Genomic DNA, 26,136 nt, shown 5'->3' with positions numbered 1-26,136 from the left:
TCAAGCAGGGATCTTTCATCCTCACGGTGTTGTGGCAATGTTGTACGTCTACGACTCAATATACTTTCAGTATTATTATTTTTTATCTCCTAGCATTAACTTTAATCTAGGTGATCCACTCGAATTATCTAATCATATTAAAACTCGAGTGTTTCTAAGCTACCCTTAAAAACAATTAAGTTTCGATATAGCTTAGTGATTAGGAGTATCGATACATCTAGTCTTGATTATTCTAATAGCATTCCTTCACAGAAAAAGCTTCCAGCGAGTAGGGAAGACATAGTCTTTTAATAACCCCAAAGCTTAACCTCTTATCGGCATGGTGACAAAACTTCTCCGATCCATTCAACTCATTTATTAAAAAATTAACCTAATCATATTAGATAAGTTACATATAATAAATGACAGCCCATTATAACCCACAAAACAATTTTTCAAGATATATCATATATGGCAACGCAATTAATTAAACAAGCATGACAAAACATATATGGTTTTGATTAGGATTGATCGTATCCTAATTAATTCTTATAAATCTAATTTGATAAAATCAATTACATTACTTCATGGATTCTTGTTGAGCACATACTATGTGTCAAGTGGAAAATAAATCAATGTCAAAGATTATATATTTTTCCATAGTTGTCAAAAAATAATTTAATGATTAAGGCCCAATATAATTGGCCTTTGAAAAATAAATCGATGTCCTTGATCATTTAATTTTCATGTTTTAAATAAAATTTATTAGGGCCCATCATATATAATTAATTTAAATAAAACATCAAAAAATTATTTCTTTTTATAAAAATCGGTTTGGGCCTCTTGGGCCTAACGGACTTTGACCCACTTACCAAGGTAGGGCTCAACAAGTTCGCTCGGATCGAGAGCCAAGGGGACAAAAAAATCCGAGACTCCTATTTGAGGGGTAGGCGGAATTTTGTGACAAGGATGTCACAAAATTTATCTTCTTCGTCAAAGGTGGATCTCTGGAACTCCGATGAGTTTGTGCTTCGTACCGTCATCTCAACTCGCAGTGGGTAGTCAGCACTTCGAATTTCACGACGATCGAATTACAGCAAGTATTTTAAATAAAATTACAAAAATCCTATACCCTTTGAATTTTGGGTTTAACAACAATTCTAGAAAAACGAGAATAAAAAATCTACGATCAACCACGAATCACAATTCACGTATCATATCATACTGAATTGAATGAATAACATATCATAATATAAATTCATAAAAACATATTAAAATAAATTACTAGAACGAATCGATTAATTAAGTAATCATCTAGCTCTGATACCACTTGTTGGTGATTATTGCACCTTAAATAACCAATTAAATGTGGATAATAATAATTACACTAACAAGAGCTAATTATTAATATGGTTATTAAACAAGATCTAGATTACTTAATTAATTAAACATAAGAAACTTCATCAAGCAACCATATCAGATAAAAGACGAGTTTAAGAAAACTTATAGTTTCTGGTTCACGAACCGAAATCTTTCACAATCCGTCTTCATCTTGAAAATACAAGCCTCCACACGATCAGATGATCTGGAACTCTTCCTTCAAGGACTCGATGTGATGACACCAAAGTCTTCCGAAACGTAATCTTTGAGGAATATAAGACAAAAGAGTGGGCTTCGTTATATCTCACTAGATCTGAAAACGGGGTGTTTCCGATCTTTCTATCTTATTTCTAAGAATGATATTGAAGCAATTCCGAGGGGAAGAAGTAGAGGAATTAGGTCAGACAACTCAAGTGAGAGAGACCACAAAATTCCTTGGCAATTAGGTTAGAATTTGCTTCTCATTAGCCCATTCATAGCAGTTCAAAAGGTATCTTATAGAATATTCCAGAATATTCTAGAAAATAGTATTTCCTTTTATTATGTTCACACTAGTGGATTAAATCTCAGCCCTTGGATCTCAACAAGTGAATCCTATTTTTCCTCTCATCCGTCAGATTAGTATCTAGGATTTTATTTTACATTAGTATAAAATATTTACTGTAGATAAAATTTAGCTAAATATATTCTCCTAAATATTCTCCTTATATTTAGCCTAAATATTAGGAGAAAATATAGGACAACCATATCTCATATTTACTCTCATATATTTTAGGAACAGAAAAACAGAAAAAAAATACTGGTTGCTAACCAGTAGAAAAAATCGTCTACTATAGTGTTAGGAGACCTTTTTGCTTTTTCAAGGCCCAATAGATTTAAACTCATTTAATACATATTTACCTGTCCAACAATACATATAAAGTTTATTTACTTGATCTAGCAACAAATAAACAGTTTTACTATAAATATTTATTTAATTCCCAAACTACCCTTTTTGGAATTAATTGTTGTCAATCACTATTACAGCAAGTGAGATTATAATAATAATACACACTGGCCCCGTTTGGCATAGCTTTGTTTTAAAAAAAAGTGCTTTTAGATTCCGTTTTTGAAAAAAACTGTTTTTTTTTAAACTGACAAGGTGTTTGGTAAACTGTTTATAAAATAGTTGTTACTGGTAACAAAAACTGATTTAGCGTTTGCTAAAATAAATATATTATAGTAAAAAGACTAAAATAGACATGTTCTTAATAATTAAATAATAATTATTAATATGCTTATTTATATACATATATATGAATGATATTTTGTACGAGGATATTACAGTAATTTATATACCAAACTTAAAAACACTTTTTCTAAAACTACGAATCCTAGCTTTTCCATCTCATGTACAAAATCTAAAATCGCTTTTGAAGTTTTTTGTAAAAACAGTTTTACCAAACACCAAATAAGCAGTTTAGTTTTTTCTAAAAACAAAAACAGGGCTTTTTAATCTGAACCAAACGCAGCTACTATTATATTAACGTTCTTATTTGCCTTTATTGAAGCCGAATCAGGGACGATGGACCTAGTAGTAGAAGCTTAACAATCTCGATAAAAGACAAATATTCCTTTTTCTTTTCTAATCGGAATGTCTAGTCCCTTACAATACTCCACCGTGTAATCCAGGACTGAACTCAACTTTGATACTAGAATTATATTTACCCATCGTAACGAGTATCCAATGATTTAGTCAATATGTGATCATGACCCTCTAGGTTCTGTCCGTATCGACATAGGTCAATTTGTTCCGTTATACCTTTCACGTTACATATAAGCCCTAAGCATCGTTGCTTCCCCAGCGAAAGATTCAACCGAACGTAAGCCAACTTCGGAAGTGTGTACAATCAATCGGTTCTGGAATCAATCCTTAGGTGAGAGAACATTAACCTTCTTTCAGGAAGGTTGGATTCCATATCTGTAATACACTTTCTTCCATATCTGTAAGACACCTATTTGATCAGCGTCTAACTAGCCCTTAACGTGGTGAGTCAAAAAAGCCGTTAACAAGATCTAGAAGTCCATAATTACTTTAGGATATTAGATCAAGCGTCATTGTGATCATCATAAACGGTCTCGACTAGTGCATCGTAACGGTCCTTAAACGACGCATTTATCCAAACCAAAGTCTATCCAGGTCGTACACCTTCTGCAAGTGTATAATGCTCCCACTGAGTGATCAACCCTCACGCATGTTCCACATATATGACTTTAGATAAGGCTTTCCAGGCGCATATCAGTCATCGATCAAGTTTTAGTTCACCGTCCCATCTCGGATGCCCAACGTGCGATTCAATTTGATACGGAGACTATGGATGATAGTTGTTATTGATTCTGAATGTTATCAGACCTCAACCCACTAATCATATGATGCTAATAAAGTAACTTCTTATCTTATTTAGTAATCATCATCTTCTAGTGGCAATATTCCTAACAGTTTTTATCATAACTAATAAGATGTAATGTTGTTCTTGTTACAGTTAATAACATTTACTGTTGTTCTTGTTACGGTCAATAAGATTAACTATGATATTAATTATTGTTCTTGTTACCGTTAATAAAATTTATTGTTGTTCTTGTTACAGTTAATAAGATTAACCATGAGATTTACTGTTGTTCTTGTTACGGTTAGTAAGATTTAATGTTGTTCTTGCTACGATTAATAAGATTTATTGTTGTTGCTATTACGGATAATAATATTTATTGTTGTTCTTGTTATGATTAATAAGATTTACTGTTGTTCGTGTTATCGTTTATAAGATTTACTGTTCTTCTTGTTACCGTTAATGAGATTTACTATTTTTCTTGTTACGGCTAATAAGATTTATTGGTGTTCTTATTACAGTTAATAAAATTTATTGTTGTTCGTATTACCATCAATAAGTATTACTGTTCTTGTTACCATTAATGAGATTTACTATTTTCTTGTTACGGTTAATATTCTTTACTCTGACGGTTAATAATATTGATCTTTAAGGGTATTATTGGAATATTGAAATGTTACTTTAGCAAAGAGAAATTTCATTAAGTGGGCTTAAAAACCCATTAAATATCTCATTTAGACCCTAATATTGAAAAATATCCCAAAATGGACTTTTGTACCATAATCGGACAAAAATGCCCTTATAACCTATTTGAATCTCAACTCAGTCTCATTCCCCCCGAAAACAACTCATCTCTCTCTCGCTCACTAAAAAAAAAACTCTACGATTGTGTACGAGTCGGTACGACGGCAGACGATCTTGTACGAGTCGGTACGATAGATAACGATGGCGTACGATGGAAATTCTTCGAGATCCGGCGGCGGTGATGCTCAGAAATCCCGACATCTCAAAACGTCGAAAAAGGTGAGTTTTTCAACTAATTTCTTGTTAAATCTCATAAAAAATAGTCAGAATATGTATTAGGACTTAGGATTTATCTGATTTGTGGTTATTTGAGCTGTTTATGATCGGATTTAGAAAGTTAGGGTTAAAAATTGGGGGCAGTGTACGATGATATTCATGCATCGTACGATGTCGTACGATGCTGTACGATGTCGTACGATGAAATGCATAGGTCTGTACGATGCGATACGATGGTGTACGATGGGTTTATGTTTTTTAAAAAAAAGTGTCGTACGATGCTGTACGATTCTGTACGATGGTTTTTAAAAAAAATTAATTATTTTGTTTTACGATGCGGTACGATGATATACGATGCTATACGATGGTTTTTTAAAAAAATAAATTTTTGTCTTACGATGTTGTACGATGCTATACGATACTATACGATGATGTTTTTAAAAAATTTAATTTCTTGTTTTACGATGATATACGATACTGTACGATGCTGTACGATGTTTTTAATTTCTGACCTAATTTTGTTGTTTTTTTAGGACAATTTGAACTACATGTACAACGTCTCTTTCCCGGGGCGTATCACGTACGGTGGGACGGGGATCTTGAAGCTTGTACGGAGTAGATTCGATGAGCTCGGGATAAAAGAAAGAATCCTCGGGACTCCGTTCGAGCAATTTTTTACGGAGAGCGAGCTTGGTTTCTCACCGGTGCTCGTACATACTCTCCTTCAGAAGAAGATCGAGGCGACGGTACGCGGCGAGATACATTTTGGTATCGGAGGCAAACGGGTACGATTTGGACGCCTCGAGTACGCACTCGTCTCGGGGATGACTTATGAAGACGGTCCGACCAAAGCCGAACAAGACGAGCGAAAGAACGATGGATTGATCACGGATCACTTGAACGGCGTTGCCGGAAGCAAGTTGAGCGCGTTGATCAACGCGTTCACCATATGTCGAAGCCCTGACGCTGCGTTCAAGCTCGGGCTGCTCGTATTCGTCTACGGGTATCTTCTGGGGCAGCCGGCCAACAAAGCCATCGAAGAAAGGTGGCAGAAATTTCTATACATCGTTCAAGACCTCCCCTTCTTCTTCAAGATGCCTTGGGGAAATTTGAGTTGGGCAGAGACGTATTCCAGCTTGTCGGTGAACCTACGGCGTTATCACGAAACGCTGCAAAAGAAGTTGAAGGACAAGCCAGATGTGGCACAGAAAGAGGCCAAGTACACATTGACGGGTAATCTCCATACCCTTCATTACTGGGCGTACGAGGCTATCCCAGAGATCGGGATGAGGTTCGGGTCGAACCAGGGGATTCGTGTGCCCCGGATGCACTCGTGGTCTAGTAATGTGCTCATAATGGGCAAAGACATCGAGGCGGTCTTGAATAAAAAAACGGTAACTTTTTATTATTTATCGTTTATTAATGTATTTTACATTATTTTGGAATATTGGTAACGTTTATTAATGTATTGTAGGTGGGTGTTCTTCAAATGCTGAGACCAAGGGCACCAGAGAAAGAAATGTTCACTCTCCTCGAGACACAGACGAGCAAATGTCTGTATCCCATAGACATCGAGGGCGAAGATGCGACAGAGCCGCGAGACATCGAAGAAGAAATAGATCGAGTCGCGACTGTTGCAGAAGATGCCATCGTCGGAGACTCCGACGACGAACACGTGTCAGACACTCCACGTGTTCGTCTTGCTAGTCCGACCACTCCCGCAATGGGATCGAGGCCTACAGCGACCTCTTGCGCCGACATTCCCGAGGCCTTTGTCATAACACGGGAAATGTGGGGAGAAATGCGAGCTTCCCAAGAACAACTGCGAGCATCTCAAGAACAACTGCTAGCATCCCAAAAACGAATGATTCAGTCACAAGGGATAGTCTTACGTTCTCTTGCCACGACCGGCCGTAGAGTTGAGCGCATGAGTGTTAGACAGGTTAGAGTTCAAATTTAATTTAACGTTTTAAAGTTGAGTTTAAATTTAATTTAACGTTTTAGAGTTAAGTTTAAATATAATTTAACGTTTTAAAGTAGAGTTTAAATTTAATTTAACGTTTTAAAGTTGAGTTTAAATTTAATTTAACGTTTTAGAGTTACGTTTAAATATAATTTAACGTTTTAGAGTTAAGTTTAAATATAATTTAACGTTTTAGAGTTAAGTTTAAAATTTAGAGTTGAGTTTAAAATTTAGAGTTGAGTTTAAATTTTAGAGTTGAGTTTAAATTTTAGAGTTGAGTTTAAATTTTTTTGACAAGTTTAAATTTTGTGACATATTTTATTACTTTGACTTTCAGCTTTCTATGTGGAGGAGGCTGAACATTTTGTTCGAGGACGCAACGGGCTTGCCTGGGGGTGAAATTCCCACGACCCAAGATGATGGTCGTAAACGCCGGACCCCTCCTCCTCCTCCTCCTCCTCCTCCGGCGGCTAGTCAAAAGCCGGCGTCTCCATCGCATGAGGCAGAGCCGTCTTCTACGCATCGCGAGTCATCGAAGAAGTCAGAGCCGTCTTCTACGCATCGCGAGTCATCGAAGAAGTCGAAGAAGCCATCTTCAACGCATCGCGAGTCGTCGAAGCGATCGGAGATCAGGCCGGTGACTTCTCCCAGGTTGTCGACGTCTTCGTCGAGTCCTCGTAGAGAAGACATTTCGGATAAGCTACGCCCGCTCACAACTCCTCTAAGGAAAAGACAGAAGGCACAGCTTACTCCGGCACGTCCACATCGGCAAGTGCGACAGAAGACGTCGCGTTGGTCCGAATTCACTGATCCGACGAGGCCCAAGTATTTGGAAAAGCCGATCCCCAAGTTCAAGCCGTTGAAGGACGCGAAGCCAAAAGAGTTTGATAATTTCGTTAAGTGGTTGCGGATAAAAAAGTGGGACGGCAAATTCATGGAGTCTGTTCGACTGAAGACGTGCGACGCAGACACGATTTTCTTCAACACGATATTGACAGAAACCAAATGGCTACATGATTCGGTACGTTATTATATAATTTCACTTTTTCCAATCAATTTAAAATAACGCTATATGTTTGTAATGTCTCAGCATATTGATGCTATGATTCACATGGTTCGGGCTCGCCAACGAGGTCTCGACGGTTATCGGCAAGACGTCCGAATCATGGATTGTCGGTGGGTCCAGCACGTGTACGGCCGATTCAGAACGGAAGAAGCGAACATCAACAAGGCCATCGAACTGGGAGCAGAGCCCGAACCCGTGGACTGGGACATGAGGGCAACTATTAGCCCGATGACTGGGTATAGGGACGCCGATATTTTGCCTTGGGATGGTGCTCGAGAGATCCTGTTCGTCGTGAACTTCCAGAACCTTCATTGGTTCACATTTCGGATCGACATCGAGGCCTGGACCATTACCGTCTTCGACTGCCAAAAGGATCTCATGCAGTCGTCGAGACATCAAAAGGACTTCACTGAGCTGATGGAGGTACGTAAAATGTTATGTTATTCACAATTATTACCTTAGAGCAACAATTAATTAAATTAAGAGTTACTTAACATTGTTAAAATGTTTATTATTCAGACTTGGAGTCGAGCATTTGCTAGGGTTGTGGCCATAGGTGGTTTCTTCAAGAACCATCCCCACTCTTACCGGGAAAGTGAACATGGTGAAATTAAGTTCACTGTGCCGACGTGGATCGTCGATGACAAGGTCCCACAATGTGCTTACAGGTAAACAATTATCTTTTTATTGACAAGTTATTTTACTAGTTATTTGAACTTTTTTTTGACAACTTTCTCTAAACAATCATGTTTTTATTGACAAGTTATTTTAGAAGTTTTTTTTTTTTTTTACAAGTTTTAATTGACAAGTTATTTTACTAGTTATTTGAACTTTTTTTTGACAACTTTCTCTAAACAATCATGTTTTTTCAAGACAAGTTATTTTAGAAGTTTTTTTTTTTTTTTACAAGTTTTAATTGACAAGTTATTTTACTAGTTATTTGAACTTTTTTTTGACAACTTTCTCTAAACAATCATGTTTTTATTGACAAGTTATTTTAGAAGTTTTTTTTTTTTTTTACAAGTTTTAATTGACAAGTTATTTTACTAGTTATTTGAACTTTTTTTTGACAACTTTCTCTAAACAATCATGTTTTTTCAAGACAAGTTATTTTAGAAGTTTTTTTTTTTTTTACAAGTTTTAATTGACAAGTTATTTTACTAGTTATTTGAACTTTTTTTTGACAACTTTCTCTAAACAATCATGTTTTTATTGACAAGTTATTTTAGAAGTTTTTTTTTTTTTTTTACAAGTTTTAATTGACAAGTTATTTTACTAGTTATTTGAACTTTTTTTTGACAACTTTCTCTAAACAATCATGTTTTTATTGACAAGTTATTTTAGAAGTTTTTTTTTTTTTTTACAAGTTTTAATTGACAAGTTATTTTACTAGTTATTTGAACTTTTTTTTGACAACTTTCTCTAAACAATCATGTTTTTATTGACAAGTTATTTTAGAAGTTTTTTTTTTTTTTTACAAGTTTTAATTGACAAGTTATTTTACTAGTTATTTGAACTTTTTTTTGACAACTTTCTCTAAACAATCATGTTTTTTCAAGACAAGTTATTTTAGAAGTTTTTTTTTTTTTTTTACAAGTTTTAATTGACAAGTTATTTTACTAGTTATTTGAACTTTTTTTTGACAACTTTCTCTAAACAATCATGTTTTTTCAAGTTATGTTTCAACTATTTGTGACAACTTATTCTTGTGCTGTAGCGGTGATTGCGGGATGTTCGCATTGAAGTATGTCGAGCACGTAGTACTGAACGAATCATTTGACACTCTTCAAAGTGAGAATATGAGAATGTTCAGGAAGAAATGGTGCGTGGACTTATTCTACAACCACCTTATCCCGTGATTTTGTATTTTCGGATGTTTATTTTTTATCTTTTTGGTTTTCTATGTAATAGTACCTTATAAACATATTATCGAGATGGTTTGTTGACTATTGTGTTTTTTATTGTACCTTATAAACATGTAATTCAATTAAAGAGATTCACAAAAAAAAAACATCAAAAATTCACACATTCACAAAGGGTTTAGAACTCGAGACATTTATAAACAACTAAAGTTGCATCTTGACGCCATTAAACAAGATAAAAAAGTGACTCAAATAAACGTTAAAGTTTTAAACTTAAAAATAAAAATAACACACAAAGTCTAAAGTTTTAATCCCTCCAAGTGCATGTTTTTCTGTTATGTCCCCTACCACCACATTTCCCGCATTTTCGCTGCACGACAATCTTTTCGCCTTGAGATGGGTATCGATTAATTCTTCTTCTTCCTTGTTTACTTTTCTTCGGTCGACCGGCTTGCTTCTTTTCAACGGGTTCCGAAACTTTCATGTTTTTTATCTCATCCGGGACATCCCATTGATCTTCATTGCCAACCGGATATATGGCTTCCTTGTACATCTCAATCCACGTCTCCTTCAAATAAAAGTCACTGCATAACGAGTACACGTCCACGCTTCGATGTTGGGCTGCTGCGATAGAATGCTCGCACGGGATATTCAATTGTTGTGGTAGTCCGCAAGTGCACGTCTTCGCCATAAGGTCTACATCGAAATCACCTCTTACGTCTTTGACATGACATTCATATAGACCAAGTCCGTACGCATTGACGAACTGTGCCTTATTATTTAGCTGTGCGAGATCATTTTGCCACGTTGGTGTCAATTTTGTGTTCAACTTGTTCGCTATCTCTTCTCGTTCAAAAAACCAAGTTTGGAGTGTGAATCGAATAAACTCGAGCAACGTCGTAATGGGAAACGTCCTCGCATTCCTTGTTTTGTTGTTGAAGCTTTCTGCGTTGTTGCTCGTCATTAGGTCGTACCTATATAAAACATACTTGATTTATATAATCAACGACATAAAAAATTCAGTACAAAAGAAGTTCTAGACTCTTACCGTTTTCCAGGAAAGAAAGCTCTGGCCCACCGATCGACACCAACTTCTTCAAGATACTTTGCCATCTCGACATCCTTACGTCTCAACTGTCTAAAATTAGCTTCGAATGCTGTTTTACTGAAGGCGTAAGCCGCATCGTAAAGTTCAAAGCGACAATGGTCTGTCTTGAACTTGTGTTGGACATTCAGTTGTAAATGATGGTAACATGCTCCGTGAGGGATACCAGGAAACACAACCTCGACACCATGTATGATGCTAACGTGGCGATCGGATATGAACGCCAAATTAGGTACGTCTTCACCGATAGCTTCTCGCAATCTTCTCAAAAACCAAATCCAAGAAGCATGACACTCGCTATCTACAACTCCGAATGCAAGTGGATATAATTGTGAATTCGCATCCATTGCAATTGCGCAAAGCAACTGTCCCCCGTATTTTGTCTTCAGAAATGCACCGTCCAATGCTATGACCGGCCGACATGCTTTGAAGCCTCTACGACACGCACCAATGGAAAAGAAAGCATACTTGAATTTATCACCATCTCGCACAAAGTCTGTTAACGTCCCAGGATTCTTTTGCTTCAACATGTACAGCCAAGACGGTAACTTCTGGTACGATTGTTCCGGCGTACCCCGCACGTACCCAATAGCTTTCTCCCTGGATCTCCAAGCTTTCAAATACGATACGTTCACACCCCATCTTGTCTTCACTTCTTCCCTGACGTTATGCGCCGAATACTCCGCCATAGAGTTAATTGAGTACTTGTCTTTAAATACGTGACCGATGACCCATGGTGCCGCTCCTCGATGGCCCTCTGTTCGAACAACACGCCCACATGAGTGTTTACCCTCGTACGACGTAATCTCCCACATCTCAGACCACTGCACGACACCCCTCAACCTCCATGTGCATCTCTCGTTTTTGCATAGAACATACCATCTCTTTTTCGAAGAAGATTTCACTCTAAATTCGAAATTATGTTTCAACGCGTACAAGTGGATATGTTTCTTCAGTTCGTGCTTGTTTTCAAATTGCTGCCCAATATATATTTCTTCTGAGCTACCTGTTACTTTCAAAGGTTAGTTAAACAATATGTGGTTTCATATTATACTTGAATCTCATTTGAATCCACTTAAATTACCTGTAGAAGAATGACTTGGATAATGACTCGGGTTTTCCTTCACAACATCATCGGCGCTGAACTCGGGTGCTTTCCATGAATAAGGAACGATAGGTGATCCGATCATCGGAGGCTCACGCTGACATTGACCCGATGGTTCACAATGACCCGTTGGTACCGTAAACGTTTCCACAAATTCTTCATATTCTTCGGGATTGGCAAATTCTTCAAATTCTTCACCTCTACCATTGTTATCTCCGTCATATCCATCACTATTCTCTTCATCACCATCGCAACCTTCGTTTTCATCACCTTCGCCACCTTCGTTTTCATCACCTTCGCCATCTTCGTATTCATCACCATTGTGTCCATCATATTCGTCACTGTTGTGATTACAATCTCTATCACGCCTGTATACTTCGTCACCGTTTCCGGCACCCTTGTACTCGTTAAACAAGTCATCGTCACAGCCACCGTCTTTGTTTTCAATTATAGGATCTTTTTGTCGATCCTCGATAACAAGAGTATTCCGTCTCTTCTTCGGTTCATTGCGAGACACCATTCCAACTTCCACATCTTTCCCTTTACATAATCCTCGATACGGAATAGGTGCAATGACCTCGATCTGTTTCGGTACCAAACTTACACAGAGTGGAAATCTATTACGATATTTGTGCTTCATAAAATGCGAAACATCACCATTGTCCTTCAATACGGCAGGGCCTACTGGAATTGTACCGACTTCGTATGGGACTTCGAGTTTTAAGTCGAACGCGAATCTGTCTAACTCGAACTTCTCGTATAAGAAATCTACTAACTCCGTGTACGTTACCTCTTTCGGAATTACAAATGCACGAAATTCTGCATTGGTGAAAACCCATTGGTGTCCTTCCTTCTCCCAAGTGCCGTTAATCATGACAAAAACTGCAAAAAAACAGTCAAACTATGCAAAATAAGCATCTATATCGCACACCATCGTACTGCATCGTACAACATCGTATACCATCGTACACTATCGTACATCATCGTACATCATCTTACTGATAGACATCGTACTGCATCGTACAACATCGTATACCATCGTACAGAATCGTACATTGTAAAAGAGGCATCGTACGGCATCGTACGGCATCGTACAACATCGTATACCATCGTACACCATCGTACAGAATAGTACAGAATCCAATTTTTTTTCTAAATTTCATCGTACACAAATTTAAATTTCATCGTATACCATCGTACAAACAAGTTAAACCCATATTTTGGACTTTGTTTTCAGATCTGATCGATTTTTTATGCTACATTCTATCATATACATTCATAAACTTTGTAAAAATGATTAAGTTAGTAATCTTACCCATGATTCTTTTGAAACCCGCTTAAGTAGAGAGGATTTGAGTGGATTTGAGTGGATTTGAAAGAGTTTGAGCGAGTGTGAGAGTGAGAGTGAGGCTGAGCTGATATAGTCTCAGGGGCATTTTTGTCCATTTTCGGTACAAAAGTCCATATTTAGATATTTTTAAACATTAGGGTCTAATCTTGATATTTAATGGGTTATTAAGCCCAATTAATGAAATTTCTCTTAGCAAATTGGTTACTTTCTTAAATATATTAATATTTAGAGTATAATTTTAAAGTAAGGTATTGTTTCGGCTAGTCACTTAGCCGCCCTTTTTATATTGATTTTTCTATGAAGGGCAAAACCGTATTTTCGATGACCATTAATTTCGACGTTGATTCAATTCAACGGTGAGAATCTCTCCTCTCAATCTCATCTAACGGCAACTACTTGACTTTTAGCACATTTTCTCGCGACAGAGAACGAAATAGCTTTGACACTCTCCGTCAATGGCGATTTCTTATTCTTCAACGTCTCGTCTTCTTAAATCTCCATCGCCTTCTCTTCATCCACTCAAATCCAGGTTCTTTCTGAGCCCTACCAAGCCTTTTAATCTTGGACCTGGACGCTCCACCCTAACCAAGATCAAAGCCACCATGTCCAAGGATAACGGCTCTTCTTCAGCGAGATCAACGCCGGATACTCAACCAGGTATTTCCGATACCGAATCTCAGCTCTCTCGAGCTTCATTTTGCTTGGATTTTAGAGCGATTGTTTATTTCTTTAAGTTCAAGTCTCAGTGGCTCGAATTGGGGAGGTCAAGAGAGTGACGCACGAGACGAACGTGTTCGTGAGGATAAACCTCGACGGTACTGGTATTGCTGATAGTAACACTGGAATTCCTTTCCTTGATCATATGTTGGATGTGAGTAATTTTACTTTTCATTTTTCGTTTTGCGACTTGCATAGTGAAATTGTCCAAATTCGTAGATATTCGCCTGAAAGCTTCAACTCCGAAAATTTTGACTAGTTGTAAAGACTATTTATTCCATTGAAATGGGATTGAGATTTCTTATTTTGTGTCTGTCGGGTTAGCAACTTGCATCGCACGGGCTGTTCGACGTCCACGTTAGGGCAACCGGTGACACACACATTGACGATCACCATACAAATGAAGATGTCGCTCTAGCAATTGGAACGGTACTCGCTCGAAAACACAACACTGCTCTATCGCGTTGCTCAATTGTTCTTCATGATTCACTGTTGATTTGGTAACTTGTTTGCGCTCGACAGGCTTTTCTTCAAGCGCTTGGTGATAGGAAAGGGATTTACCGGTTCGGAGATTTTTCCGCTCCTCTGGACGAAGCGCTGATACACGTAGCGCTGGTATTGTTTTCACTTCATAGTCCTAGAACAATGGTCTGCTTTGGTTTTAGGAATTGATGAGGAATCATAGTAATCAGTGTTTATCGGTATGAACGCTTCGAGACATTTTTATCATCATTCCCTTAATTTATTGTATTGAGTTTCAAAAAATATGTTTTTATTAAAATCGGTGCTAATTGGATTCATTTACATAGGGTTGTAGGAGTCGTTCTTTCAACTATGATGTATCGAATCATTTGTTTGGAAATATAGATCTTGTTGTATACAGTTGTTTATTTGTTTATTCAGGATTTATCTGGTCGACCACATTTAGGATATGACTTACAGATCCCAACTCAGAGGGTTGGAACATATGACACTCAGGTAAAGTTTTTTTTTGGGTATTTACTATTGCAGTTTAGATTGTATTCTACTCATGGAACTGATCTTTATTTTACTTCTGTAGTTGGTAGAGCATTTTTTCCAATCTTTGGTGAATACTTCAGGAATGACACTTCATATCCGGCAGGTAATTAAATTCAGATTTTCTGTTCTGTGAACTGTTTACCCATTTCTGATTCCCGGTTCGCTACAAAAAATGCTTGAGGTGTTGAATAATTAAAATTGAACCAACTCTGGTTTCTTTAAAAGCTTGCCGGGAGAAATTCACACCATATTATTGAGGCGACATTTAAAGCATTTGCTAGGGCTCTTCGACAAGCAACTGAGTATGATCCGCGTCGGCTCGGAACTGTGCCAAGGTTTGATATAATCACTTTTCTCACTGAATTTTTCTCTATCCTTACTCTGACAATATACGCCAATGAAATAGCCTGAATTATTGCTGTTTTCCCTCCTCCAAAATCCTTGTAAACAACAAATGAATTTTGCTCTCCGCAGTTCAAAGGGTGTTCTTTCAAGATCTTGATGGTAAGAACTACAAGAGCAGGGATAGAATTTCGTAGTGAAGATCAAGGGAGAAATTTTGGCCAAGAATGACAATAATTCAAGGGGCGTCAATAATAAATTTTATGATAATAGCGCAAAGGCGTTCATTTTCTTCTGCCTTGTACTGATGTTAAAGTTCTAAATATATGTTATAGATTCTTACAAATATAGAATTGTGTGTTTTGTTTGTGTCAATATTGCTGATTTCCTTGTGCTTTTTCGTGATTTCAATCACTAGAACAACCATAAACGAGATACATGTAAAAAAATGATCAATCAAGTCACCAACACACATCAACTCAACAGTTGAATTCAAATCCCCAAGAATCTCCGACTGACATCCTCTGGCAGAACGGACCAGCCTTTAAGTAAAACCAAGCCAACCATGTCCTTGAAATCACATGAGGCTCAACTCTTTAAGATCTATCACTTCTACTTTCCCAGCTCTCTCATTTTTGTTCATTGTAAATTTTTTCAACTTTTTTCCAGAAGTTTTCTCTGGATTGATTTATGCCTACGATTGAGTCTTGTGATATTTTTAAATACACATGACATAACAATACATCTTGATTATTGAACGATGTACCACGAGATTAAGACATTTTTTTTTAGAAGATGGGGTAGTTGGAAGAGTCAAGAATTGATATCAAAGTTTGCTATTTATAGACAATTTAAAGTTACAATCTGACGACTAGGGATAGATGTAATCTGATGAATGGCCAAGATAGAACTTCGAAGATTTTTCTTATCTAGAACATTGGATAAAGGTATATTGAATAAGGTAATAAATAAAATAAAATAAATAATCCAACGGATTGGGGAAACATGAAATATGATGAATGGCCAAGATCCAATTTCAAAGGTTTCCTTATCTATAATGTCGGATAAAGTAATAAAAAATAAAAATAATAATCCATAGTAATCCGATGATTAGTAATGGATGAAATCTAATGAATGGCGGAGATTCAATTCTCGTGATCTCCTTATCTTCTCCAATAGTAAAATTCATATTTATAAAAATCAAGCTATATTGCATTTAAGCGTCACACATAAATTTCTTAATCTTCTTAGTAAAAAAAATGAATTTTAATATCGGAGGTTCGTCCTCTTTTCAAATTTCACAGTCGTCTTCCTCTTCAGACAATTCAGCATTTGATGAGTGGTTGGCGGAGGACCTTGAAGCAATTGAGAGAAAAGAACTAACCGCAGTCAATGCATTTGTCAACAACAACCTCCTCATTCACCAACTCATTCAAGAAAGAAACAATGTAAGTCATCGAGGCTCTGCTCCCGGTCACACACCGTGACCGAGAAAATGCTCATGATAGATTGTTCAATGATTACTTTGCTAACAAACCTGTGTATGGTGAACGAGAGTTTCGTCGGCGATTTCGAATGTCGCAGAGGCTATTCCTTCACATCGTTGATGAAGTTAAGCAATATGACAACTACTTCAATCAACGACGAGATGGGCTTGGAAGATTGGGATTGTCAACTCTACAAAAAGTAACTGATGCTATTTGGATTTTTGCTTATGGTATGCCGGCTGACGCCACTGATGAGTACATTAAAATATGAGAGTCTACAGCGACTGAATGCATGAAGAGGTTTTGTCGTGCAATTGTAGCAATCTTTTCGGAGTGGTATCTCAGGTCGCCAACAAGAGAAGATGTCACCAGACTTCTCAATATTGGCCAACAACGCGGATTCCCGGGAATGTTGGGTAGTCTGGATTGTATGCATTAGAAGTGGAAAAATTGTCCAACCGCATGGGCAGGACAATTTGCAGGTCGAAACGGATCGCCAACAATTATTCTTGAAGTGGTTGCAGATTATGATCTATGGATATGGCATGCCTGTTTTGGTATGCCAAGCAGCAACAACGACATCAATGGTCCACTATTGTTTATTCTCAAATCTTGCTCAAGGTATTGCTCCTCCAGCTAATTATGTTATTCAAGGGAAAGAGTATAATATGGGTTATTATTTAGCAGATAATATTTAGCCAAAATGGTCCACTATTGTTCAAACTATACATGATCCCTGAGATCCAAAGAAGAAATTGTTTGCAGCAAAGCAAGAAGCATGTCGAAAAGATGTTGAACGTGCGTTTGGAGTTTTGCAAGGGAAGTTTAGTATCATAGCAGGATCAGCACGTTATTGGAAGAAATAAGTATTGCATGACATAATGACAGCATGCATTATAATGCACAACATGATAATTGAGGATGAACGTGATGTTAATGCCCCAATCAGAGATGCAAGGCCAGGGCCACAACCAACAGTTGAAATGACGATGGATGAAAATACTCGATTTCAAGAATTTCTTGCTCGAAATCGACAAATCAAAGATAAAAAGGCTCATATATCACTTCGAAATGTATTAATTGATCATATATGAGAGCATTATGGAAATAGTTCGCTGGAGTAAATAAGCTTTTTAGCTGTAATTTTAGGCTTTTAATGTATGTTTTATAATTATTCGTGTGTAACTTTATGCTTTCATGTATGTGTTATTATTATTTACATGTAACTTTATGTTATATATGTTTTATTATTATTTATGGAAGTGTTATATTATCGATAAAAAAAAAATTTGGAAGTGCTATATTAATATAATGTTCATTTTAGAATATAATATTTAATAAATAAACAATTATAGTTTGTTAATTTTATAATATAATAAATAATTTTATTACATCATGTATGTTGATTCTATATATAGATATATTATATTTTGTTAAAGTATAACAATGTTTAATAATATTAAATATTGAGGACCAATATGAAAATATTGATTTTTTAGAGTTAAATTTGAAGGAGTGGTTGGAGTTGATAGTAAGAAAAACTATATTTTGAAGGTGCAGGACCCTCAAAATGAGGGTCCTGGTTGGAGATGCCCTTAGAATTATCATCAGTTGCAAACAATTGAGCTGAGTCCAAGCCCATGAGATACACACATATTGCTATTATAGTCATGGATTAAGGTTTGTCTCCATCCCCAAATAATCCCTCATTAATTTTGAATTAGTGAAAATTGATTTTTTGTGTGAAAAAAGTCCCGCATGGAATGGATTGGGTATAGAATAATATTTGAATTCAAGGCTTTTGTATAGAGCCTTGGTTTCTCTTTTTCAATTTACTTTCCAAGGTAACGAAGGCTTGTAGTATCTCGTTGGAAAGCTACAAAAGTTAGCTTTGCTAAGAATCTGGAAATTAGGTGAGGATGCTTCTACCTCCACTACTACAAACAGGGGATTCCACAACGGTACAGTACCGTTGTGGAATGATTCCACAACGGTTCTGTACCGTTGTGGAATCCTCCGCTGTGTAATGATTCCACAATGGTACTCGTCCCGCTGTGTTATACATTTCCCACAACGGTACAGCGTACCGTTGTGGAAGAGTTTGGCCGCGGCGAGTTCTTGCCTTGGCCGCGGCGAGATCCAACAACGGGTCACCGTACCGTTGTGGAATGTCCGGGATTCCACAACGGTACTGTGGTACCGTTGTGGAATCCCGGATATTCCACAACGGTACAACTGTACCGTTGTGGAAGCATATAGATTCCATAACGGTACTGTGTTCCGTTGTGGAATTTCCGTTGTGTAATCCAACATTTGTAGTAGTGCTCATCTGTAAGAACTGTTCTTACCTCAACTGAAACACAACCTAACTCATCAGAATCTCGTCAGGTAGTACTTCGACGTAGTGGGAGGGCTTCTCAAAAGCCTGACAGGTACATGTCTTACGGAGATACTCTCGTAGCCGTCTCTGACATGGATGACCCCATTTCCTACAGCCAAACAATGGTTGGTTTTGAATCAAACCTTTGGCTTGACGCCATGAAAGTTGAAATGCACTCAATGTACATCAACAAATTGACCTGACTTCCTACCATATGGTCGGCCCAATTGTCAATCCGAAAATATCAATCGTGGAAATATCAATCTTGTCGATCCATCCGCATATTAATAATAAATCCTTCATTTATTCCGTGATTTCTCATTACCTTAACATATTTTAAATTAATTCGACAAACTTATTGGACCATAATTCACTCAAGAATGAGATTGGATGGTTCAGCGCCAAGTTATACTTCCATTTCGCCGGCCCCTCATCACGGGCCAAGGCAGAATTGGAGGGCGATTGGGACGTCGCTGAGGCTTGGCATGCGGCCGCGAAGAAGAATGCGTCTCACGCGACCACCTTTGCCTTCTTTGACGGCATGTTTCTTCCGTTGGACGACGTGCCACAAACGGGCAGCCCTTGCGTCCATATCCCCGTCGAGGCCGCTCAGTCAACGAACTGTCCCCTTGACAGAGATGCCACTGAGGGGTTGGGTGTTCCCCTACCCGAGATTGACGAGGAGCAGGTCGCTCAATGATGGGGATAGATGTATGTGATAATTTAAAGAAGCTCCAGGCGATGCTCTGAGGTCGGGACGAGGAGATGAGGATCGTCCACGCTCGACTGTCAACGAGCGAGATTTCTCATGTACATGCGGAGAGAGAACGTGATTCGCTACTGGTGGAGATGCAGGCCGTCATCGAGGAGAAGGACGATGCCATGCAGACCAAGGCAGACTTGGAGGACGATTGGGATGTCGCTAAGGAGGAGGCTTGGCATGCAGCCACGGTTCGAGTTCGTGATGCAACCGCGAAGAAGAATGCGTCTCGCGCAACCACCTTTGCCTTCTTTGACGGCATGTTTCTTCCGTTGGACGACGTGCCGCAAACGGGCAGCCCTCGCGTCCATATCCCCGTTGAGGCCGCTCAGTCAACTAACTGTCCCCTTGACAGAGATGCCACTAAGGGGTCGGGTGTTCCCCCGCCTGAGATTGACGAGGAGCAGGTCGCTCAATGATGGGGAAAGATGTACGCTATAATCTCCATGGCGGGCTCGGCTGGCCTATTTCATCGAGTCATGCCTCGACCGCGGCAGGGATATGTGAGCTTGGGATACACAGCGACGCGGGTTTTGACGGGAAGGGGCGGCGCCGCCATGGGCCTCCGTGCTCCAACGGTGGTGCGACGAAATTTTTTTACGGTGTTGACGGAAAATGGCGGGGATGTGTAGGCTAATGGAGTATTGGAGTACGATTGGGACGCCCAGTGCCTGGTATAATATATCTATATATTGAATCAACATACATGAAATATTTATTATATCATAAAATTAACAAACTATAATTTTTTTATTAAATATTATATTAATATCAACTTATGTTAAGTTTGTTGAAATTGTTTTCAATATTAATAATAATACCTATGCATGTTTCTTGTATAGGAGTTATCGTTCTTCATACTACACATTCTTTTCTTGCAGGGAATCCGTGTCTAATCAGCTATCCTCACTGTCATTATTACCAATAATGCGGACTCAAACATCGAATTAATTTGATTATATCATCATTATAGAATTACCCGAATAAAATAAAGGCCCTATAAGAATAGATACCCAAATACCAACAATAACTTTTTATAAAAACATGGGTTCATTAGGTATACATCTAATTTCAATGTTTAATATTGTTAAATAGTTAACGTTTGCTAAATCTTAGACAAAGAGTCATTTCCTTATATTTAAATACGTAAATTGAAAAAAATACCCAAACCTATCATTCCTGCCCAAAACTTAACTTGTTGTAAATCTAATTTAAAAATAATTTAAAACAAACAAATCGAGCAGTTAATATAACGCATATCGAGTAATTAAAAGCTGACTAAATCAACAACACACTCAATTACCTCACTTGACTTCATTTATATTTAAACAAAAATAGAGGAAAAAAAGTGGAAGGCGAAGAAGAACTCGCCGCCAATTTTAAATTCGAAGAAATCGGAGTGCACAAATAATAATAGTTCATATATTTTTCTTTGTCTTTCGCAATGATTTTATTTTAATCTTATTAGTTTAGTAAATCGGTTAAATAGGAATTAGGGTTATTGGTATTTATGATTGTGGATTTGTTAATCGGACCAATATTTATTTTAATCACTTCCATATTTGTTAAATCGGTTGAGAAAACGTTTTTGTTTTATCTAAATATTTAATATGTTTAGTTTTAATATTGAATTATTCGGTCAATTTAAAGAATAAATCCCTATTGAGTAGTATTTAGTTATGAGATTACGTGGATTAGTAGTCTTAAATGTTATAGATTGAGCAGCTTTCCAAAAGTTGGGATTACGTTTTTTCAAAAGTTGTAATTTTAAAGTAAATAACTGTAATTGAGTGTTAATTATTTGAATTTGTTGACTTTTTACGATATATTGAATTTTTTCATTGCAAAATAAACAAATATTTGCACTATCAACTATTTATAGCTGATTACAACTATTTACATAACATTACAACTATTAACAGACGACGCAAAAGACTAAAATAGGCCTATGCTGGGAAGATCATAACAGATCACCGTCATTCGCTCGATGGACAAGTGCCTCTCCGCAATGGGCCTATGTCGGGAAGACAATCATATGGTCGGTTAGTAGACACCTGGTATAATATAATATTTAATAAAAAAAAATATAGTTTGTTAATTTTATAATATAATAAATAATTTATTACATCATGTATGTTGATTCTATATATAGATATATTATATTTTGTTAAAGTATAACAATGTTTAATAATATTAAATATTGAGGACCAATATGTAAAATATAAATTTTTTTATAGTTAAATTTGAAGGTGTGGATTGGAGTTGATAGTATGAAAAACTGTATTTTGAAGGTGCAAGACCCTCAAAATGAGGGTCCTGGTTGGAGATGCCCTTAGAATTATCATCAGTTGCAAACAATTGAGCTGAGTCCAAGCCCATGAGATACACTTATTGCTATTATAGTCAAGGATTAAGATTTGTCCCCATCCCCAAATAATCCCTCATTAATTTTGAATTAGTGAAAATGGATTTTTTGTGTGAAAAAAGTGTCGCATGGAATGGATTCGGTATAGAATAATATTTGAATTCAAGGCTTATATATAGAGCCTTGGTTTCTCTTTTTCAATTTACTTTCCAAGGTAACGAAAAGTCTATTTAGGTTTCGCTAAGAGGGTATTTCTAAAACAAAGTGAATAACATTTACTATTAGGAAAAACAAGAGAAGGAAAGACAACGTAGAACAATTTGATTTAGCACTTTGATAAGAGCATACTCATTTGTGAGCACACCAATTTCAATTTTAGGGTGGGTTAAAAATATTAGAGGAATTGCCCCAAATTCTACCCTCTACTAACTCATTTATCGCCTTCCCCAAATATTCTTTTGCCCTCTCTTTATTTTGATTTTCTTTTTTTCTTTCTTTCTCTCCTTTCCATTTTTTCTCACACATGTTCTCTGTCTGAAACCCAAAATCATCTGCTTCTTCTTCTTTTGCAACGGGAAGCTATTGTCGAGCTCGTTCACATGGAGCATAGATCTCCGAGATAGGTCCATCGGCGAGCTCTTCGCAATGGTGACGTGAACCACGCGGGAAATCCGAGGAGAGAAATGCGCGACAGAGAGAATAAAGAGAGCTTCGCCGGAGCCACTCCGATTGGGGGTTTCGATCCATCAAAATCAGAACTGAAGTGAAATTCTGATTAGTTGCAATGGCAAGATGTCGCACACAATGTGTTGACAATGTGTCCGACAACTTGCTTGAACACAGATATGGATAAACAACAAAAAGTGCAGTAAACAAAGTACACAGGATATGGTTACCCAGTTCGGTGAAACACACCTACATCTGGGGGCACGCTGCCAGTGGAAAGGATTTTCACTATCTTGTAGTCAATAGTACACACAAGGTTATATCTGATTACAATCAACAAATCAATAGAACCTAGAAACTATTACTACCAGTGATCACCTAGACAGGGACTCCCCCTGAATTTGAGCTCCGTCTCAATTCCACTCTTCGAGCAACCTCCTGGCTCGGATGACCTTCAGTCTTCAGTTGTACGTGAACCTTCAATCACGAAAAGCACAAGAACCCAACTCTCACATACACTCAATCTGTGGAATAGTGTTTGAGAGAATACACCACTTAAAACCAAAACACACAGCCTCCCAGTCCGCCGGTCTTGCACGTCTAAGAGCTCTGAGTGTTTGATCAAAAGTGTCGAGGCTGCTAAGGGAGAGCACACGGCTTTTATAGCAGCTGGACAATCCTGGAAGATATCTCGGGTTTCCTTACCCGGCCTCATGCGAATATCACAAAGTAAAGACTCCATCAAAGTGAATATTCGTGCAATGAAGAAAGCAGCGGAGGATATCTTGCAATGAAGGCTCCAGCGAGGCAGATATCTTGTAATGAAGACAGCAGCGAGGCAATAACTCAGCAATAAGTCACCAGCGAAGCAATCTGTCGAAACTGGAAACTTGCCTGAAATACTGTCTGCACACACGAGGAAAGATGTCAATCCAGAAGATGAAACATAACACCCGACATCTTTCCATACCACTTGCACTAAAAAATAAAGCCAACAAAACAACGTAACAACATGAAGCCCTCGGTCTCTTCTCCTCTCGCCTTCGTCGACTCTCCGACGATGACTCTCTCTGATATCTCATTCTCTCCTCCGACTTCAAGCCTGTCAATCCAAAACCCCATTCTTCCTCGCTCCCTTCAATATTGCTCTACAAGCTCAGGCATGAGATGGTTCCTTTTTTCATTTCTTCTAATTATTTTCTTCCGTTGCTCGGTTTATGAGGGTTTAGGGTTTCCAGGTTCGAGAGGGAGAGGGAGCTTTGTTGCGGAAGGAGAGCAAAGCTGCTGAACATTCCAGTTAAGTAATTTGACTAGAATTCAAAACTATGCTTTGGCAACTATAAATGATGTAGAGTTAGGAAGAGAGTAAAATTAAATAGAGAAAAAAATTCAACAAGATGATAGTAGTTAGTTCGTGTGCAAGTATTCAAGTTGATATGTGATCCGGATAATGTTTTTTAGTCAACCTTTAATTAACAATGTACTAATGTGATAAAATAGGTTAAATTTGATCTCTAAGCAACAAGATCATCGTAGTTTGTCTATGTTTCTGTTACTTTCTGTAGGTATTTGAAGTTTTATGGCATTTAAAACAATCGATATGCTATTCTGATCTCTTTTTTTTTTTTTGCCTCAGTCAGCTTTAATTTTTATTTTTTATTTTTATCAAAATTCAGCATTTAATCAATAAAAGGTAATAAGGTTTAGCATTTGAAATAACATAGCAAACTGTTCTAGACTTATATAATCTAAACTCAAGCAATCCACTATCTCAATCAACCATGATTATAAGAATATTAAGTAGACAAAACTCCACTTTGCTAGCACGACAAAACAATCAAACAAAAAGCAGTAAAGGATACAGGCAAATCGGTAACCATGTTCGGTATAACGACCTACTCGTGGGGATTGTGACGTCCGGGTAAAAGCAATCCTCTATCTCAATCAACCACGATTATAGGAATATTAAGTTAGACAAAACTCCTCTTTGCTAACACATCTCTTCCATGGTTATCTCCAGTGGGTATGGATTCAAGCCCACCTTGGACCAGAGACTCCTCTCCCTGTTTTACCCCGATCTTGCACCGAAGATCAATAGCACACATATACGACACACGATCTCAAGCTTAGTATGACGATACAAAAGCTCTGAGTTAATCAATGCATGTTGTCGATGAAGTTCTCTGGAATGAGAAGACAAGCAATGGTTTTATAGCTTCGTGAATAGCCAAACAGTCGAAGAACCTCATTGACCAAAGATACAAACCCTAGGTGGATTTATATATGGTCAGGTTCTGAAGATCCGAGATTACATCTCCAAGTAAATCGGGTAACTAACCAATGCGGTAGTTACAAGATTTCCGCGTTAGGAAAAAGACACAACTGTCATGATTGCATGTTTAAGTTGCTTGAACAACTTGTAGACGCGTCAGTTTGAACAACACTATTACAAATTGTTTGCCAAATAAACGATGCCATACAAAATAACAACAAGATTTTTATTTATTTCCATAAAGCATATGATATAAATAAAGTAGAATTTTGAATACTTGGTTGGTTAATCTTTCAACACAAATTTGCTTTAGTACAAATTTTGAATAGATAATAAAAGAATAAAGAAGTGGGCCAAACAGTTTTGTGTATGATTAATGGAAGGAAGTGAAAATCATATAACCTAAATATGGTAGGAAGAGAAAATAATAGAAAAGAAAATGTGAACTACTAGAATAGAGCTCTAATTTTTAGACCAATGTTTTGATAAGTAAATTTTATATACACATCACTTATTTCCTTGCTTAAATTATGGGTTGTTCTCTATTATTTTTATAGTTTCTTGGAGTTTCATGGTAATTTACAGGTTTCATGTGCACTCCAATATTAGGACATCGATCGAGCTATGTCATGTTGTTTTGGAGCAATTGGGGTCAAAACGAGTTAAACGAGAGTTTTACGCGCAAAACAGACAAAAATTGCGTCTGCCATGCAAAGCGCAAAATCTTTTTCAGAAGATAACGTGGCCTCCTGCGCGCCGTGGTGTTTCATGTCATGTGTGTCGCGGTCTTCATCAACATTCCGTGGTGACGTCCAGTGTGTCATGTCCTCTTCCTACATGCGACGGTGACTCGAATTCCTGAATCATTAACACTATCGATTTCTTAAGCTATTTCAACCGTTGACCAAAGCCTCAAATAGTTTTGAAAAT

At 37.4% G+C, this 26,136-nt stretch overlaps 4 protein-coding genes across 5 annotated transcripts; 2 read left to right on the top strand and 2 right to left on the bottom strand.

The window, feature by feature from the left end:
- Positions 1–4,670: 4,670 nt before the first annotated feature.
- On the top strand, positions 4,671–8,594 carry LOC149407642 (uncharacterized). Its single transcript, XM_089621189.1, has 6 exons — positions 4,671–4,748; positions 5,279–6,139; positions 6,220–6,687; positions 7,046–7,729; positions 7,799–8,197; positions 8,294–8,594. Exons 1-6 carry the CDS (start codon positions 4,671–4,673, stop codon positions 8,444–8,446), a joined length of 2,643 nt encoding a protein of 880 aa, XP_089477315.1. The 3' UTR covers positions 8,447–8,594.
- A 788-nt stretch (positions 8,595–9,382) lies between these two features.
- On the bottom strand, positions 9,383–11,201 carry LOC149407641 (uncharacterized). Its single transcript, XM_089614697.1, has 2 exons — positions 10,685–11,201; positions 9,383–10,610 (listed from the first exon to the last, which is right to left on the bottom strand). Exons 1-2 carry the CDS (start codon positions 11,086–11,088, stop codon positions 9,944–9,946), a joined length of 1,071 nt encoding a protein of 356 aa, XP_089470823.1. The 5' UTR covers positions 11,089–11,201; the 3' UTR covers positions 9,383–9,943.
- Positions 11,202–11,218: 17 nt separating this feature from the next.
- Positions 11,219–12,926, bottom strand: LOC149407640 (uncharacterized). The gene is made up of 4 exons (XM_089621178.1): positions 12,861–12,926; positions 11,826–12,429; positions 11,678–11,747; positions 11,219–11,237 (listed from the first exon to the last, which is right to left on the bottom strand). The coding sequence occupies exons 1-4, from the start codon at positions 12,924–12,926 to the stop codon at positions 11,219–11,221; spliced, it is 759 nt and encodes a 252-aa protein (XP_089477304.1).
- Positions 12,927–13,580: 654 nt separating this feature from the next.
- LOC149407639 (imidazoleglycerol-phosphate dehydratase, chloroplastic-like) lies at positions 13,581–15,973 on the top strand. 2 transcript variants are annotated; one of them, XM_089614706.1, is made up of 8 exons: positions 13,581–13,854; positions 13,938–14,068; positions 14,239–14,343; positions 14,437–14,529; positions 14,818–14,892; positions 14,975–15,037; positions 15,160–15,269; positions 15,409–15,973. In XM_089614706.1, the coding sequence occupies exons 1-8, from the start codon at positions 13,653–13,655 to the stop codon at positions 15,434–15,436; spliced, it is 807 nt and encodes a 268-aa protein (XP_089470832.1). In that variant the 5' UTR covers positions 13,581–13,652; the 3' UTR covers positions 15,437–15,973. The 2 variants fall into 2 exon arrangements, with proteins under 2 accessions (XP_089470832.1, XP_089470839.1); XM_089614713.1 differs by having other exon boundaries at positions 13,583–13,854; positions 13,944–14,068.
- The last annotated feature ends 10,163 nt before the right edge of the window (positions 15,974–26,136 follow it).

This window comes from Urtica dioica, chromosome 1 (assembly GCF_054948205.1).
Source record: "Urtica dioica subsp. dioica isolate 48M chromosome 1, U.dioica_male_clone48M_v1_H2, whole genome shotgun sequence".
Lineage (NCBI taxonomy): Eukaryota > Viridiplantae > Streptophyta > Magnoliopsida > Rosales > Urticaceae > Urtica > Urtica dioica.
The sequence above is the reverse complement of the archived record's forward strand: the minus strand, read 5'-3'. Positions and strand labels throughout refer to the sequence as shown.

Coding starts and splice junctions, on each gene's coding strand:
- LOC149407642 (XM_089621189.1), top strand. CDS start 4,671: ATGGCGTACGATGGAAATTCTTCGAGATCCGGCGGCGGTGATGCTCAG. Junction 6,140..6,219: donor CGGTCTTGAATAAAAAAACG/GTAACTTTTTAT, acceptor AATGTATTGTAG/GTGGGTGTTCTTCAAATGCT. Junction 7,730..7,798: donor CCAAATGGCTACATGATTCG/GTACGTTATTAT, acceptor GTAATGTCTCAG/CATATTGATGCTATGATTCA.
- LOC149407640 (XM_089621178.1), bottom strand. CDS start 12,926: ATGCCGTACGATGCCTCTTTTACAATGTACGATTCTGTACGATGGTAT. Junction 12,430..12,860: donor ATACGATGTTGTACGATGCA/GTACGATGTCTA, acceptor GTACCGAAACAG/ATCGAGGTCATTGCACCTAT. Junction 11,748..11,825: donor TCCAAGTCATTCTTCTACAG/GTAATTTAAGTG, acceptor TGAAAGTAACAG/GTAGCTCAGAAGAAATATAT.
- LOC149407639 (XM_089614706.1), top strand. CDS start 13,653: ATGGCGATTTCTTATTCTTCAACGTCTCGTCTTCTTAAATCTCCATCG. Junction 14,530..14,817: donor CGCTGATACACGTAGCGCTG/GTATTGTTTTCA, acceptor TTGTTTATTCAG/GATTTATCTGGTCGACCACA. Junction 15,038..15,159: donor TGACACTTCATATCCGGCAG/GTAATTAAATTC, acceptor TTTCTTTAAAAG/CTTGCCGGGAGAAATTCACA.
- LOC149407641 (XM_089614697.1), bottom strand. CDS start 11,088: ATGGATGCGAATTCACAATTATATCCACTTGCATTCGGAGTTGTAGAT. Junction 10,611..10,684: donor GCTTTCTTTCCTGGAAAACG/GTAAGAGTCTAG, acceptor TGTTTTATATAG/GTACGACCTAATGACGAGCA.